Below are 18,426 nucleotides of genomic sequence, written 5' to 3'. Positions count from 1 at the left end.
TCCAGAAAAGTGAATTTTAACTAAAAACTAATAAAAATATACTAAAAACTAACTAGATCATACTAAAAACATACTAAAAACAATGTCAAAAAGCGTACAAATTATCCACTCATCACCTGCATCTGTGAATTGGGTGCCATTATCTGTGGTGATGGAGTATGGGACCCTAAACCTTGTAATGATGTTCCTATATAGGAATTTCTGACTTCTTTGAGTAGTGGCGTTGGCTAGGGGTTCTGCCTCGATCCATTTTGTGAAATAGTCTACCCCTACTATGAAGAACTTGACTTGTCCCAATCCCTGGGGAAAGGGTCCGAGAAGATCGAGTCCCCACTTCGCAAATGGCCAGGGTGAGGTCACGCTAATGAGTTTTTCCGGTGGGGCGATGTGAAAGTTGGCATGCTTCTGACATGGTGGACATGTCTTTACAAATTCGGTAGCTTCCTTTCCTAGAGTTGGCCAATAGAATCCCGCCCGGAGTACCTTTTTGGTGAGAGCTTGCGCTCCGAGATGATTGCCACAAATGCCACTATGTACTTCCTCCAAGACTTCCTTTGTATTGGAGGTCGGTATGCATTTTAACAATGGTGTTGAGATCCCTCTTTTGTATAGGGTGTTGTTTATTATAGTGTAGTACTGTGCCTCCCTTTTTAACCTCTTTGCCTCCTTTTCATCTGTAGGGAGCGCTTCTGTTTTGAGGTAGTTAATTATGGCGGTCATCCATCCTTGATCCTGACCTGTTATCGCTAGGACTTTTTCTTCTTCTGATATTGATAGGTTCTGTAGTATTTCCTAGATGAGGCTTCTATTGTTGCCCCCTGGTTTGGTGCTGGCTAGTTTTGAGAGTGCGTCATCTCGGGCGTTTTGCTCGCGGGGTATGTGGCAGATCCTATATTTCCTGAGTTGTCCGAGTTGTTCCTTGGTTTTACCCAAATACTTTTTCATTGTAGGATCTTTGGCTTGGTAGCTCCCTGTTATTTGTGAAGTAACAACTTATGAATCGCTATAGATGTTGAGTTTCTGAGCTCCAACTTCTCTAGCTAGCTTCAAACCGGATAATAACGCTTCATATTTCGCCTGGTTGTTTGAGGCCGGGAATCCGAATTTGAGGAAAAGCTCAAGTTGGGTTCCTTGGTTGCTTTCGATTATCACACCTGCACCACTTCCGATTTTATTCTAGGAGCCGTCCACGTATATATTCCATTCTATGGGGATCTCCGAGGTGTCTGTGAATTCTGTATTAAAGTCGGCTAGGTATTGTGATTTAATGGCTGTTCGCGCCTCGTATTGGAGGTCAAATTCAGACAACTCGATTGCCCACTGTAGGATTCTTCCTGCTAGATCTGTTTTCTGCAATATCCGCTTTATGGGCTGGTTGGTCCGAACCTTAATGGTATGCGCTTGGAAGTATGGGCGAAGTCGTCGAGATGTGAGTATGAGAGCGTAGGCAAACTTTTCTATTTTCTGGTAGTTCAGCTCTGACCCTTGCAGTACTTTGCTAATGAAGTAGACGGGTTGTTGCCCACCCTCGTCCTCTCTAATTAGTGCTGAGGCTATTGCCCGGCTTCCTACTGCGAGGTACAATATGAGTGGTTCTCCTTCTCGTGGTTGAGATAGGATAGGTGGCCGCCCCAAGAATTCTTTGAAGTCTCAGAAAGCTTGCTCACATTCCGTTGTCCACTCAAAGTTCTTTCCCTTCCTTAAAGTAGCGTAGAAAGGGAGGGATCTTATCGCTGACCCTGCTAGGAATCTGGATAAGGCTGCCAGTCTCCCATTGAGTTGTTGTACCTCTTTGACGCATGTTGGGCTCTTCATGTTGAGTATGGCCTGGCATTTATCTGGATTTTCATCGATTCCAATTTGTGTGAGCATAAAGCCCAAGAACTTACCGACTTCCACTGCGAACGTTCATTTAGCCGGGTTAAGTCGCATGCCATGCTTCCGTATGGTGTCGAATACTTGAACCAAGTCGGACAGTAATGTTTCTTTACTTTGTGTCTTTATCAACATGTCATCCACATAGACTTCCATGATTTTTCCGATGTGGTCTGAGACCTTATTCATTAGCCTTTGATAAGTAGCTCCCGCGTTCTTAAGGCCGAAAGCCATTACGATCTAACAATAGTTTGCTTTGGGTATTAGAAACGAGGTTTTTTCTTGATCCGTCCATAAACGAGAGATACTTATATCCCGATGAGGCATCTACTAGAGTGTCAATGCTTGGGAGTGGATAAGGGTCTTTTGGGCAGGCTTTGTTGAGGTCGGTGTAGTCGGTGCACATTCGCCACTTCCCATTTGACTTTCTTACCAAGACGACGTTTGCTAGCCATAGTGGGTACTTAACTTCTCTTATGAACCCTGCCTCTAGTAGTGCTTGCACCTGTTCTGCTACAGCCTGAGACCGTTCTGGCCCGAGTTTTCTTCGTCTTTGTTTTATCGGCTGGGATCCCGGATAGACTGCCAACTTATGGCTCATCAGTTCGGGATCTATGCCTGGCATGTCGGCAGCTTTCCAGGCGAAGAGATCAACATTATCTCGTAGGAACTGTATGAGTGATTCCTTTGCATCTCCTTTCAGGATCATGCCAATATTAGTTGTCTTATCCGAGGTGTCTCTGATCTGAACTTTCTCTACTTCACCTTCGGGCTGTGGATAGAGTTCTTCTCGCTTCTGAACTCCACCAAGTTCGATTGTGTGGAACTCTCCTCCTTCGCCTCTGAGGTTTAGACTTTCGTTATAACAGCGACGCGCCATCTTTTGATCTGCTTTTATTGTAGCTATCCCTTCTGCAGTTGGGAATTTCATACATAGATGTGGAGTTGAAACTACTGCACTAAGTTGGTTTAACGTTGTCTGACCTATTAAGGCGTTGTAGCCTGAGCTTACGTCGACCACGATGTAGTCTATCTTGAGTGTTCTGGATTGGTTCCCCTTTTCGAAGGTTGTATGTAGCGATACGTATCCTAGTGGTTGTACTGGGGTATCCCCAAGTCCGAACAGGCTGTTCGGGTATGCTCTTAGCTCTTTTTCTTCTAAGCCGAGCTTGTTGAAGGCAGTTTTGAATAAGATATCGGCGGAGCTTCCTTGGTCAATTAACGTACGGTGGAGGTTGGCATTTGCCAGTATGATAGTGATGACCATGGGGTCGTCGTGTCCTGAGATGATTCCGCATGCGTCTTCTTTGGTAAACGTGATTGCTGGGATGTCTGGCGCCTCCTTCTTTCCTTCGACAGGGTATACTTCTTTGAGGTGTCGCTTGCAGGATGATTTGGAGATTCCTCCTCCCGCAAATCCGTCGTGTATCACGTGGACGTGTCTCTCTGGTGTGCGAGGTGATCGTTCAGACCGTCCGATATCTTCATCCCTTCTTCTTTTTCTTGGCTCTTCGTCCCGGTTGGCTAAAAACCGATCTAGTTTTCCTTCTCTTACTAATTTTTCTATGACGTTTTTCAAGTCGAAGCATTCGTTGGTGGAATGTCCTCGAGCTCGATGATACCCACAGTATTCGTTCTGATTCCCTCCTCCTCTTTTGCCTTTGAGTGGCCGAGCTGGGGGTATTTTTTCCGTATAGCAGACTTATTTGTAAATATCTACCAAGGATACCCTGAGAGGGGTGTAGTTATGATATTTTTTATTTTCTCCCCAGAGCGATCTTCCTTTTTCTTGGATTCTTTATCTTTATCTCAGTAGGCAGAACCAAACCTCGAGGCTTCCCCAAGTCGAGAATTCTCCTCCATGTTGATGTATTTCTGCGCCCGTTCTTGTACTTCGTCCAGGGATGCAGGGTACTTCTTTGATATAGATTGGCTAAACGGTCCTTCTCGTAGGCCATTTATGAGGCCCATAATGGCAGCTTCTGTTGGTAGACTTTGTATGTCCATGCATATTTTGTTGAATCTTTCCATGTAGTTACGAAGACTCTCCCGATCTCCTTGCTTAATTCCTAGTAGGCTGGGTGCGTGTTTAGCCTTATCTTTTTGTATGGAAAATCTGGCCAGGAACTTTTTGGCCAGGTCATCGAAGCTTGAGATGGACTTTGGAGGTAGGCCGTCGAACCATCTAATGGCTGTCTTGGTAAGAGTTGTTGGAAAGGCCTTGCAGCGAACTGCATCCAAGACGTCAGTGAGGTATATTCTACTTCTGAAATTGCTGAGATGATGGTTGGGGTCTGAAGTGCTGTCATACAGAGTCATATCCGGAAGTTTGAAGTCCTTTGGGATTTTGGTCTTCATAATTTCCCTAGTGAATGGATCTTGATCCTTGCGAGAGCTATCCTCTGGAGTGGATCGAGTAGCTTTAGTTTTGAGATCGGCTTCGAGTTTTAGAAGTTTATCTTCTAATTCTCGGCGTCGCCTTATCTCCCGATGTAGATCCTCTTCTTTTTCGCGTTGATGTTGGGCTTCTTTCTCAAGTTGCTTTAATCGATCTTGAAGTGCCTCTATCATTCCTAGATTTGATGAATTTTTGTTCCCGTTGGGCTCCAGAGTATCTTTGAGTGTAACATCTGCGTTTTTGTGCGGCGTTCTATCTTCCAAACCTGAATCGTGGTCGTTGTCATGGTCGTCCACCATGGTGATGGGATGACTTCCAGACTCCCCGGCAACGGCGCCAATATTCCGAGAGTTACCTGAAACTGTAGATCAATCTCGGATGAGATCTTCTGTGCTGGTCGGAGCCGACGTGTCCGGCAGGTGTATAGCGGTCGGAGCTGGTGTGTCCGACTTGTGGAATTGGAAATTCTGCTGATCCCTTGTCCCCGAAGGGTGGGGGGTACCTGCAAGGGACTTCGATGCTTAAGTTAGTAAGGGTATTAAACAGGTATTCAGTAGAATGAGAGGATGAGTTATACCTGGGTGCTCCAGTGTATTTATAATGGCGTAGAGTGACCTTCTTAGATAAGATAAGTTAGTTTATCTTATCTTATCTTATCTTTTGGGTGAGGTCAGCTTAACTTTAGGGAACCGCCCTTCTCTCCGTAGGCTTGGGCTGCCTTAGGTATTAGGGCGTGCTCCTCTATTTGGGCCCTTCTTTTGGGCTTTCCTGTGACTTGGCCGAGCTCTTTAAGGAGAGGTCAAATTGTCCTGACCTGAAGAGGTCGGTCGCTTTGTCTGTCGAACTTCCCGGGTCGGAAAACTCGACCCAGGGTATGAACAGGTTTCTATTCATTTTGGGTCTGACTTCATTTTTTGTTCAAGGTTGGTAGCATGAATCCCACACCTTCGTACTATTGTACCAGCAAGTGCACTGGGTCGTCCAAGTAAAACCTGAGCGAGTCAGGGTCGATCCCACGAGGATTATAGTTTGAAGCAAGCTATGGTTATCTTGCAGGTCTTAGTCAGGCAGATCAAAAGGTTGTTGGATTATGGAGTTTAGGATTATTATAATAGGGAGCTAATACTTTAAGGATATAGTTGAGGATTGGAGTTGCCTTATCTTTCTGAATTAACTCTGGTAGTACTGTCTTCTTTGCTTGTAAGTGATCTCTTCTATGGCAGGCTGTATGTGATCAATGCCATGGTCCGTGGTTATTGATCCCCTCTGCTACAGATTGAACGCCATTGGCTGTGGTCATCCAATCTGACGAAGGGTGAAGCTCTAGCAGTTTATTCTCCTGGCGATCCTACTCAAAATGCCACAGACAAGTTCGAATCTTCCAGATCAGAGAATGATGCTTCTTTGGATTCTATCGTATACCATGGAGACCCTAATCTCCCAAAAAATCAGCTAAACTGGTGTCTAGAGAAGTCCCTATGAAGTCGTGGATTAGCCATCTGAGAGATGTATAAACATAGCTGTTGGCTCATACTTTCTAGTCACGTATTCACACGAACCCAAATAGACGCGGGTGTTTGTCAGGCACGTTTGTCTTAGTATGATGAATAGAGCTAATTGTCACTGATCATGCTATTCACCATGTTGAAGATCGAGTATACATCTTAGAAATAAATCAAACACGGATCGAAGAAGAAACAATAATACTTTTATTAATTCATAGGACTCAGCAGGGCTCCCCCCCTCAACCTAGGAGGTTTAGAAACTCATACTAAAAGGAAATTACAATTTAAAACGTGTATGATGGGCGAAGATGATTAAAAAAGTGTGATCTTCTACTTTAAATACTAAACAAATGACTAGTAAAGGTAAAACGGTCTATTTAATGCTAAAATTCACTTCTGCGGCCTACTTGGTGAGTGTTTGGGCTGAGCTTTGATGAGATCCACGTGCTATGAGGCTTCTAGGGGATTGAACGCTGGCTAGGGGGTCCTCTTTGGGCATTTGGACGCTGGTCTCTGCTCTTTGGGTGCTGGATGCCTAGAAGGAGGCAGGAAGCTGGCGTTGGATGCCAATTTTGGGCCTTCTAATTCGAAGCAAAGTATAAACTATTATACATTTCTGGAAAGCTCTGGAAGTCAGATTTCCATAGCCGTTTAGAATGCTCTATTTGGACCTCTGTAGCTCCGGAAAAGCTCTTTCGAGTGCAGGCAGGTTAGATCCGGACAACATCTGCAGTGCTTTCTCTGTTTCTGAATCAGACTTTTGCTCCAGCTCCACAATTTCAGCCAGAAAATATCTGAAATTTCTCAAAAATACACAAACTCAAAGTAGAATAAAAAAATGTGAATTTAACACTAAAACCTATAAAAACTAAATAAAACCTACAAAAAACTATATGAAAATAATGTCAAAAAGCGTATAAAATATCTGCTCATCACAACACCAAACTTACACCGTTGCTTGTCCCCAAGTAGCTAAAAACACAGTAAGATAAAAAGAAAATTAAGATACAATAAATTTCTAAGTTTCCAATGAAGCTTAGTTACAATTAGATGAACGGGACTTAGTAGCTTTTTGCTTCTGAATAGTTTTGGCATCTCACTGTCCATTGAAACTCAGAGATGTTGGCATCTTTAGGAACTTGGAATCCAGATGATATTATTGACTCTCCTAGTTAAGTTCTTTTTTATTCTTGAACACAACTTTTAGAGTCTTGGTTGTGACCTTAAGCACTTTGTTTTCCAGTATTACCACCGGATACATAAATGCCACAGACACTTTACCTGGGTGAACCTTTTTGGATTGTGATTCAGCTTTGCTAGAATCCCCAGATAGAGGTCTCCAGAGTTTTTAAGCACACTCTTTTTGCTTTGGATCATGACTATAACCGCTCAGTCTCAAACTTTTCACTTGACATATTTACGCCACAAGTACATGGTGGGACAGCTTGGTTTAGCCGCTTTGGCCAGGATTTTATTCCTTTGGGTCCTCCTATCTACTGATGCTCAAAGCCTTGGATCCTTTTACCTTTGCTTTTTGGTTTTAAGGGCTATTAGCTTTTTGCTCTTGCCTTTTGGTTTAAAGAGCTTTTAGCTTTTTCTGCTTGCTTTCTCTTTTATTTTTTGCCTTTTTTTCGCATGCAAGCTTTTTCTTTTTCTTTTGCTGCTTTTTCTTGTTTCAAGAATCAATTTTTGAGATTTTTCAGATTATCAATAATATTTCACTTTCATCATCATTCTTTCAAGAGCCAACATTCATAAAATTCAACTTCAAATATGCACTGTTCATTCATACATTCAGAAAACAAAAGCAATGCCACCACATCAACATAATTAAACTATTCTTATTATAAACTTGAAATTCGTGCATCTCTCAATTTTTTTCAATAAAAATTTTCTTTTAATCAAGGTAAGAGATATATGAAACATTTTACATGTTTAAGACATCAATGCAAATGATCATGCAACAAGAACAAGAGAACAAATAAAACATAATAAAAAACAGAAAAATACAATAGGTAAGGAGATAACGAGAAGGAATCCACCTTTAATGGTGGCAGCTAGTGTTCCTCCTTGAGGATCCAATGTGATGCTTGATCTCTGCAATGTCACTCCTTTGTCTTTGTTGAGGCGGCTGCACAGGCTCATGTGCATGCTTTCTAGTTTGCTCCATCCACTTCTTGTGGGGGCAAATGCCTTTCCCTTCCTCTTCTTTGAGGTTTCACCAGTCTTTGGTGCCATACTTAGGAGTGGTAGAAATCAAAAAATAAAAGATTTTACAACACCAAACTTAAGAGTTTTGCTTGTCCTCGAGAAAATATGAACAATGAGGAAGAATAGGGTAGAAGAAGGTGGGGTAGATGGAGCTTCTGTGGGACCTACTGGTCTTGAGATGCTAGGAATCCAGATTCCCTGCTTCTCTGCACTGGCGTTTGAACGCTCTGGGGCTGCTCCCTGGTTGGCGTTCAATGCCAGCCCAATGCTGCCCATGAGGGGCGTTAAACGCCCAGCGGGAATACCCTGGCTGGAGTTCAACTTTAACACTCCATCCAGAGTGTTCTATTTTCACTGCTGTGAATTATGACTCTATTCTGACTGATACACATGATCATGACTCTAGAAAGAAAAATAATGATAAAAATAATAATTAAATAAGGCTGGGTTGCCTCCCAACAAGCGCTCTTTTAACGTCATTAGCTTGACGGTTAGCTCCTTATGGAGGTATGGGCTCAGATTTTTCCCCCTGACAGTGAACTTTCTTCCTGTCTTCTCAAGAACAAGCTCTACATGCTCTAAAGACAGGACACGACTCACTGTATGTGCTAAAATTGGCTTCTTAGTGAAGACAACTCTCATGCTAGGTGAGAGCCCTTCAATTGGGATTTTCTTGTCCCTCGAGCCTTTAGGTACTTTCTTCTTAGTACCTTTTTAGTTAGAGCCTATTGATGGTTACCCAATACCAAACTTAAAATTGATGTCTAGGGGCTCTGTAAAGCTCTGCACAGAAAGAGAGGGTTGAAACACTAGGTGTTGCACAATTATCTCTCTTTTAGAGGGAGAATTGAGATAAGGCATCTTGAATAAGATGTGGTCCTCCCCTAATTGTAGGGTCAGTTCTCCCTTAGCCACATTAATGATAGCATTAGCAGTGGTTAGGAAAGGTCTTCCAAGGATGACAAAGTCATCCTCATCCTCTCTAATGTCCAAGACAATGAAGTTTGCAAGGATGCAGTAGTTTTTAACCTTCACCAGGACATCCTCTACTAATGAGATGTGTGCAGCTTGTACCTCAAGGATTCCCAGAAGGTCACACAGAGTCTTATCAAAAGTCATGGTGCCTATGGTGCAAGGAATCAAAAAGTGTCCAGGATCTGGAAGATTCTGAGGTAGATCTTGCTGAACCAAAGCATGGAGTTCTTTGGTAAGCAGTAGAGGTTCTTCCTCAAGAGGCTTTGTACCAAATAACTTAGCATTCCGCTTCATAAGAGCTCCTAGGTACCGAGCAACTTGCTCTTCCCTGGTGTCTTCATCCTCATCAGAGGATGAGTAATCATCAGAACTCATGCACTGCAGAAATGCATGCAAAGGAACCTCAATGGTCTTTATGGTTTCCTTTGGTTCTGGGATAGAGGGTTCTTGAGTGGGACTTAAGCACTCAAAGGGAGTGCTTTTTACTGGCGTTCAATGCCGGCGTTGAACGCCCTTGCTATCCACCTGACTGGCATTAAACACCAATTTCTCTAGCATTCTGGGCGTTGAACGCCCAGTAGGGATGTCTTTGCTGGTGTTCAACGCCAGCTTCCCTGGGTGTGTGGGCGTTGAACGCCCAGTGAGGGGTTCCTCACAGGCGTTCAATGCAAGAATGGCTACATGATTGGGCGTTGAACGCCCAATGAGGGTTTCTCACTGGTGTTCAGCGCCAGAAAGCCTCCTTGTTAGGCGTTGAACGCCCAGATAGAGGTTCCTCACTGGCGTTCAGCGCCAGAGAGCCTATGTGTTTGGGCGTTGAATGCCCAACCAGTGCTCCCTGGCTGGCGTTCAACGCCAGGTCTGCTGCTAGGATGGGCGTTGAACGCCCAGTTATAAGTCCTTCAATGGCGTTCAACGCCACCCCATTCTCTCCAGATTCGGCTTATACCTCCATGGTTATGGTCTTGCACTCTTCTCTTGGATTTACCTTAGTGTTACTAGGAAGAGTGTCAGGTGGAGTCTCAAGGATCCTCTTGCTTAGTTGAACAACTTGTACCTCCAAGTTTCTAATGGAGGACCTTGTTTCATTCATGAAACTTTGAGTGGACTTAAAGAGGATGGAAACCAGAGTGACTAAGTCAGAGAAGTTCTGCTTAGAGGTCTCTATATTCCCCTGAGAAGATGGGAATGGTGGTCTGTTGTTAAACCTATTCTGGTTCCTTCCACCTTGATTGTTATTGAAACTTTGCTGAGGTTTCTGTTGATCCTTGATAAACCACTATTTTATGATTCATCTTGTGCTTAAATTGAGTGTTTTTATCAATTCTTCACCCACTTATTCATATGAATTTGCATGGTTTTACAATCCCTTCCTTATGATATGATATATGAGAAAACATGTTTCCTATGCTTTAAAAATATTAAATTTAATTATCCTTTATTGCCATTCGATGCCGTGATTTGTGTGTTGAGTACTTTCAGGTTTTATAGGGAAGGAATGACTTAAAGAATGGAAAGGAAACATACAAAAATGGAAGGAAAGCACAAAATGGAGTTATTGAAGAAACTGTCAGCGATGCGTCTGCGTGGACGACGCGAACGTGTGCTTTGTGAAAAGTGGCATCTGCGCGAACGCGTGCATGGCGTGAACGCGTGGCTCATGTGAAACACAAATGATGCGGACGTGTGACTAACGCGACCGCGTGGAAGAGCAACACTCCAGATGACGCGATCACGTGACTCACGCGAACGCGTGACGTGCGCAATCTGCAGAAATTGCATAAGTCAGCCCCAGCAACTGCTGGACCCTTTTGGTCTAGATCCAAACCCAGAGAACACAGATTAAAGGCTATAAATTGGGGAATCCATCCATTCATCGAGAGAGATGATACAACATACATTCATACATAGTTTTAGGATTTAGATGTAGATTTTAGAGAGAGAGGTTCTCTCCTCTCTCTTAGGAATTAGGATTAGGATTTAGGATTTCAATTATGTTCAGACTACTTCCCTTCATTACAGGTTCAATGTTCCTTTTATTTATTTTCTCAATTTAACTTATGAATTTTTCCCATGTTGGATGTGATTTCTTTTATTAATAATTGAGGTATTTCAAACATATGATTTTTATTTAGTTTCTTATATTCTTGGCTTTAGTTGGTTAATTGGTGACTCTTGAGTTATCAAACTCATCGTGATTGATAATTGTATCTTTGCTAATTGATTTAGATTCCTATAACTCTAGTCTTTTTTTAGAAGTTGACTAGGACTTTAGGTGTTAAATTGATTTATCCACTTGACTTACCTTCATAGTTAGAGGTTGACTTAGTGGGAGCAAAAATATAATTCTCATCACCATTGATAAGGATAACTAGGATAGGACTTCCAGTTTTCATACCTTGCTAAGAGTTTTATTAGTTATTAATTCATTAATTCCTACAATTTATTTCTCTTGTTCAAACCATTTTAAAACCCAAAAATATTATTTTTAATAACCAATAATAAATCATACTTCCCTGCAATTCCTTGAGAAGACGACCCGAGGTTTGAATACTTCAATTTATAAATTTTATTAGGTTTGTTACTTGTGACAACCAAACGTTTTTATGAAAGGCTTTTCTGTTGGTTTAGAAGCTATACTCACAACGCGATTATATTTTTGTATTTCTTTACCGATAGAAAACTCGAACATCAATCCTTCCATGAAAGTTTAGGATGGTCCCTCCATGAAAGATTATAGGTGTTTCCATAGACTTCTCCCATATAGTTCACCTCCTTCATGGTGGGTTGATCAGGATCATAAGCTTCTGTTTCAGAAGAAGCTTCCTGAGTACTGCCAGCTACAGCTTGCATTCCAGTCAGATGCTGGGAGATTATATTGGCCTGTTGAGTCAGGATCTTGTTCTGAGCTAATATGGCATCCAGAGTATCAATATCAAGATCTCCTTTCTTCTGAGAGATCCTATGGTTCACATGATTTCTTTTAGAAGTGTACATGAATTGGTTATTTGCAACCATCTCAATAAGTTCTCTAACTTCTGCAGGTGTCTTCTTCAAGTGGAGTGATCCACCCGCAGAGCTATCCAATGAGATTTTAGACAATTCAGATAGGTCATCATAGAACACGCCTATGATGGACCATTCTAAGAGCATGTCAGGAGGACATCTCCTAACCAGTTGCTTGTATCTTTCCCAAGCTTCATAGAGTGATTCACCTTCTCTTTGTCTGAAGATTTGAATATCCATTCTAATTTTGCTCATTCTTTGAGGAGAAAAGAATTTAGCAAGAAAATCATTAACTAGCTTTTCCCAAGAGTTTAGACTCTCTTTAGGTTGGGCATCCAACCATGTCTTAGCTCTGTCTCTTACAGCAAAAAAAAGAGCATAAGCTTGTAGACTTCAGGATCTACTCCATTTGTCTTTACAGTATCACAGATTAGCAAGAACTCAGCTAAAAACCGATGTGGATCTTCCATTGAAAGTCCAAGAAACTTGCAATTCTGTTGCAAAAGAAAGACTAACTGAGGCTTAAGCTCAAAATTGTTAGCTCCAATGGCAGGTACAGAGATACTTCTGTCATATAAGTCAGAGGTAGGCATGGTGTAGTCACCAAGAACCTTTCTTGGCTCCTCTTGAGGTTCGGCCATGTCTTCACTTTCTTGTTCAAAATTTTCTGAGAGGTCTCTTCCAGAGTGTTGTGGTTTAGCTTGTTGTAAACGCCTCCTTAGAGTCTTCTCAGGTTCAGGATCAAGAGTCAAGAGGGTTTCTTTATCCATATTCCTGGTCATAAACAAGAAGAGAAGAAAAGAAAGAAAAGAATGAATATTTTTTGTGCTACTTGGACAATAGAGCTTCCAGTGAGATGTGAAGAGAGAAGAAGAAGGTTGAAAAGTAAAGATAAAAGAAGAAGAAGAATGATACTTTGAAAATAGGGGATAGGAGTTCGAATAAATGGAAGAGAAGAAATAAGAAGAGAAACAATAATTAAAATATTTTTGTTTTTATTTTATTTATTAATTATTTTTGAAAATTAAGTTAATAATTTAAAAAAATTGAAAATTAGTTAGTGTATTTTCGAAAAGAGAAGAGAGAAATAGGAGTGAATTTTCAAAAATTAAAAAGAGAGGAGAGTTAGTTAGGTAGTTTTGAAAAAGAATAGAGAGAAGAATGAGAGAGTTTTCGAAAATTAAGAAAGAGAAGAGTTAGTTAGAAAGTTTTGAAAAAGAAGAGAAAAAAGATAGTTAATTAATTAAGAAAAGATTTGAATTTAAAATAAGATAGAAGATAAGATAAGAAAAGATTTGAATTTGAATTCGAAATAAAAAAGATAAGATAAGAAATAAGAAGATTTGAAAAAGATTTTCAAAAGATAAGATTTGAAATTCGATTTTGAAAAAGATTAAATTTTAAAATTTGAAATTTGAAAAAGATAATATAAAATTTTTAAATTTTGAAGAAAGATAAGATAAGATTTTGAAAAAGATATGATTTTTAATTTCGAAAAGATTTGATTTTTGAATTTTAAAAACTAAGATAAGATAAGATAAAAATTTTGAAATTAAAATCTGAATTTTTAAATTAAAAATTTCAAAAATTAAGTAAAAATAAAAATAGAAAATATATTTTTTATTTTTTTTAATTTAATGAGAAAAGAGAAAAACAAGTAAAAGACACGAGACTTAAAATTTTTAGATCTAGTGCACCTTATTTTTGAAAATTTTGGAGGGAAACACAAAGGGAAACTAAACTTAAAAATTTTAAGATCAGACACAAAGAAGACTGAAGAACACTTTGAAGATTGACAAGAACACGAAGAACAAAACTCAAAGGAATAAAAAAACACAAGAACACATAAAGAACACCAAACTTAAAATTTTTAGAAAATCAAACATAAATTTTTGAAAATCAAAAGAAAAATAACAAGAAGACACCAAACTTAAAGACTTGACGCAAGATTTAATCAAAAAAACTATTTTTGAAAAATTTTTTAGAAAGAGAGACTTGAAGAAAACAAAAATTTAACCAAGAACAAACACAAAAGACTCAAACAGAAAGTTCAGGATGCTTGAAAATAAACTGCTTGCAAAAAAGGTTTTTGAAAAAGTTTTACATTTTTTTTGGAAAAGAAAACAGAAAACAAGTAGGACTCAAACCAAGAACAAAGATCAAACAAAGAAAATAAAAATTTTTGAAAAGGTTTTAGTTTTTTTTTTTTCAAAAAATAGGGAAGAAGAAAATAAAAATAAGAGACTCAACAAAATAAATAAAATAAAAAAATACCTGATCTAAGGAGCAAGATAATCCGTCAGTTTATCCAAACTCAACAATCCCCAACAACGGCGCCAAAAACTTGGTAGCACGAATCCCCACACCTTCGTACTATTGTACCAGCAAGTGTACTGGGTCGTCCAAGTAATACATGAGCGAGTTAAGGTCGATACCACGAGAATTGTGGTTTGAAGCAAGTTATGGTTATCTTGCAGGTCTTAATCAGGCAGATCAGAAGGTTGTTGGATTATGGAGTTTAGGATTATTATAATAGGGTGCTAATGCTTTAAGGATATAGTTGAGGATTGGAGTTGCCTTCTCTTTCTGAATTAACTCTGATAGTACTGTCTTTTTGCTTGTGAGTGATCTCTTCTATGACAGGTTGTATGTGATCAACACCATGGGCGGTGGTCAGTGATCTTCTCTGCTACAGATTGAACACCATTGGCCGTGGCCATCCAATCTGACGAAGGGTGAAGCTCAAGCAGTTCATTCTCTTGGCAATCCTAATCAAAACGCCACAGACAAGGTCGAATCTTTTGGATTAGATAATGCTACTTCTTTGGATTCTAACCTATACCACGGAGACCCTAATCTCCCCAGAAATCGGCTGAACTAGTGTCTCGAGAAGTCTCCAACGAAGTCGTGGATTAGCCATCTGAGATATGTATAAACATAGTTGTTGGCTCGTGCTTTCCAATCACGTATTCACACGAACCCAAGTAGACGTGGGTGTTTATTGGGCATGTTCCTCTTAGTATAATGAACAGAGATGATTGTCACTGATCATCATATTCACCATGTTGAAGATCAAGTATACATCTTAGAAATAAATCAAACACGGATCAAAGAAGAAATAATAATACTTGTATTAATTCATAGGACTCAGCAACGCTCCTCCCCTCAACCTAGGAGGTTTAGAAACTCATACTAAAAGGAAATTACAATGTAAAACGTGTATGATGGGCGAAGATGATTAACAAAGTGTGATCTTCTACTTTAAATACTAAACAAATGACTAGTAAGGGTAAAACAGTCTATTAGTGCTAAAATCCACTTCTGGGGCCCACTTGGTGAGTGTTTGGGCTGAGCTTTGATGAGATCCACATGTTATGAGCCTCCTAGGGCGTTGAACACTGGCTAGGGGGTTATCTTTGGGCGTTTGGATGCTGGTCTCTGCTCTTTGGGCGCTAGACGCCTGGTAGGGGCAGGAAGCTGGCGTTGGACGCCAGTTTTGGGCTTTCTAATTCGAAGCAAAGTATAGACTATTATATTTCTGGAAACCTCTGGAAGTCAGATTTCCATTGTCATTGAGAACGCTCCATTTAGACTTTTGTAGCTCCAGATAAGCTCTTTCGAGTGCAGGCAGGTCAGATCCGAACAACATCTGCAATGCTTTCTCTATCTCTGAATCAAACTTTTACTCCAACTCCACAATTTCAGCTAGAAAATACCTGAAATTGATCAAAAACACACAAACTCAAACTAGAATAAAAAATGTGAATTTAACACTAAAACCTATAAAAACTTAATAAAAACTAAACAAAACCTACTAAAAACTATATGAAAATAATGTCAAAAAGCGTATAAAATATCCGCTTATCAAGGGTATGAATAACAAACATAAAAAAAAAAGTTAAAATAAAAATGAACACTTATATAATAAAAATTATCCAGATATTTAATAATATGATCTTATAATAATGTTGTATTTCAAGTTATCTTGTAATTTCAACAAAAAAATACCCTCTTGCTCTCTCATCATTTAAACTCACTCCTTACTCAACAATAAAGCTCGCTGGAACACTTTTCTTCCTCCTCCAACACAAAACCTTCTAGACCTCACATTTTCAAAAAAAAGCCCCCTTCCCTTTATTCACTCCCTTGCCATACACAAGTTTGATCATGTTCGGTAACTCGGAGTACCGGACGGGTCGGGATGGACCCTTACGAATTGGTGGGGATGAGCCTGAATCTAGGTCGGATGTGCGGCCAAACGATCTCCCAAGCTCTTCATGTGTTAAGGGGGGATGCCACCTGTAGAGACACTCTGAGGCTCAAGTCAGTTGGTGCGCAGGTGGTATGTGAGTGAGAAATATGATGACGTACCTTGGGGGAGGGGTAGGACCCTCCCCTTATATACCCTGTCAGTAGGGCGGATCCCACAGGGGGATGTCTCCTTCCAGTAAATTTCTTTCCTCACAGCTGTTAGGTAGCTGGCGACAGGGGCGCGTGTCTGGACCGCAAACCGGGTGACGGTAGCTGACCCGACCGTTCAGGTCGGGTTGGTGACTAGGACAGCTGGGCTGGGCCATGATAGTGCTCCCTAACGCGCCAGCAAGGGCCGTGACTGTCGTTGTTAGCGTGTTCTTGTGTTCTCCTTTGTGCGGCGTCACCTTGTCGGTCGCTCGTGGGTAGGACGCGCTTTTGGCGTGTGTGGTCTTCTTCGCTATAGAGGAGCGTCTTTTCTCGCCTTGTTCTTTGTGCCGAGCATTTAATACTCTTAATGAGTGATTCAAACCCTACGCGGAATGATTATTTTACCCCGGCCCTTTGTGCTTCTCAGGATTGGTTATTGTTCAGTTTCTTTTCTCCTTTCTCTTTCACGCTTCATCTTTCTGGCTCATAACCATTTTTTCTTCTTCTTTGTCTTCCATTTTCTCCCAAATTCCTGCTATAAATCACCTGCATCACCTGAATCTTACCAAGGATTTCCGATCTTCCTCAACCATTCGCATCATCTTGGTAAGCTACCTTTCCCCTTCTCTTGTTCTTCTAGTTTTGCCATGCATTTATGCTGTTTACCTTCTGTTTTGATTGTGCGTGTTTACTATACATTTTGTTGCATGTTTGAGTAGTTCCAGCATTAGGTAGGCACATTAAGGGGGTTAGCATTTTTTAGGATTTATTTTGGCCATAGATTTATCCCATGCTTAGTTGTAGGCATTAGAAAGGCAAACTGTAGTTTCTAGGCCGTCTCCGATCTCCCGATATCTTAGACTAACTGAGTGGTGCCCCCACTGTAGGTGTGGCCCAACGTCCTGTTGCCTGGGTTTCCGTCGCGAGGGCGCCTTACAATCGGTACGCTTGGATAACCTCGGACATGAAAGACTCCCCTAACCAGATGGGCGAAGAGGAGCTTACCGAATTCTGACAAGCTGAGTACTTGTGTGGAAGAATTGACGAGGAAGCCAATTACGAGGTCTACGTCCCCGCCGCTCACGATCGGATATATCAACTCAACCTACACTCCCACCGGATTGCCAATTGGATTTGGTTCTATAAGGCGATGTTCACCCAATTGGGGATTCATATCCCCTTCTCCCCCTTTCAAATGGCGCTGCTCAATCGATGTGATGTAGCGCCGTCTCAGTTGCATTCGAACAGCTGGACTTCTTGACGTTAGGATTTTTGCTAGTAAAGAATTTTATAAAAATAGTCGCGTTGTAGATATAGTTTCTAAACCAACAAAAGTCCTTTCGTGCAAACATTTTGGTTGTCACAAGTAACAAACCCCTAAATAAATTGATAACCGAAGTATTTAAACATCGGGTTGTCTTCTCAAGGAATTGGAGGGAGGTATGTTCTTATTATTGGCTATGAAAAAGGTGAAATTGGGGTTTTGAGAATGAGGAATAAATATGGCAAATAATTTAAATGATAATTAAAATAAATAAATACTGCAAAGCAAACCCTTTGGCAAGGTAGGAGAAATTGGAAGCCAGACTTAGTTATTCTTATCAATAACAATGAAAGTTGAATCTTAATTCCACTTAGTCAACCTTTGCTAAAGCAAAGGAAAGTCAAGGGACTAATTAGTTGACCTTCGAATCCTATTTATTTCCTAAGAAAAGGTTGGGATTATAGAAGTTCAGTTCAATTAGCAAAGATAATAGTTATCAATTATGATGAGCTAAGATAACTCCTGAGTTATTGATTCCTCAACCAAGACCAAAAGGAAAAGAAATTAAATCTGCTAGAATAAAAATTGTCTTCAGATTGGGAATAATCAATGGCATAAATAAAGAAAGCAATATTAAACTGAAATACCTCAAATAGCATTAAATAAGAAAATCATAACATGAATGTAGCATAAGCCAAATAGGCAACATAACTAATACAAGCAAGCATTCAAATGTCTGAAAATAAGAAATAACATAGAGTGAAAGAACATTGAACCTGGGATTGAGAGTC

General features: G+C 40.4%; 1 protein-coding gene across 1 annotated transcript; it reads right to left on the bottom strand.

Moving 5' to 3' along the window:
- Nucleotides 1–8,724: 8,724 nt before the first annotated feature.
- Nucleotides 8,725–9,339, bottom strand: LOC107480971 (uncharacterized). The gene has a single exon (XM_016101170.1). The coding sequence runs from the start codon at nt 9,337–9,339 to the stop codon at nt 8,725–8,727; it is 615 nt and encodes a 204-aa protein (XP_015956656.1).
- Nucleotides 9,340–18,426: the final 9,087 nt, after the last annotated feature.

The sequence above is a fragment of the Arachis duranensis genome, chromosome 1 (genome assembly GCF_000817695.3).
Source record: "Arachis duranensis cultivar V14167 chromosome 1, aradu.V14167.gnm2.J7QH, whole genome shotgun sequence".
Classification (NCBI taxonomy): Eukaryota; Viridiplantae; Streptophyta; class Magnoliopsida; order Fabales; family Fabaceae; genus Arachis; species Arachis duranensis.
This window is presented reverse-complemented; position numbering and strand designations above follow the sequence as displayed.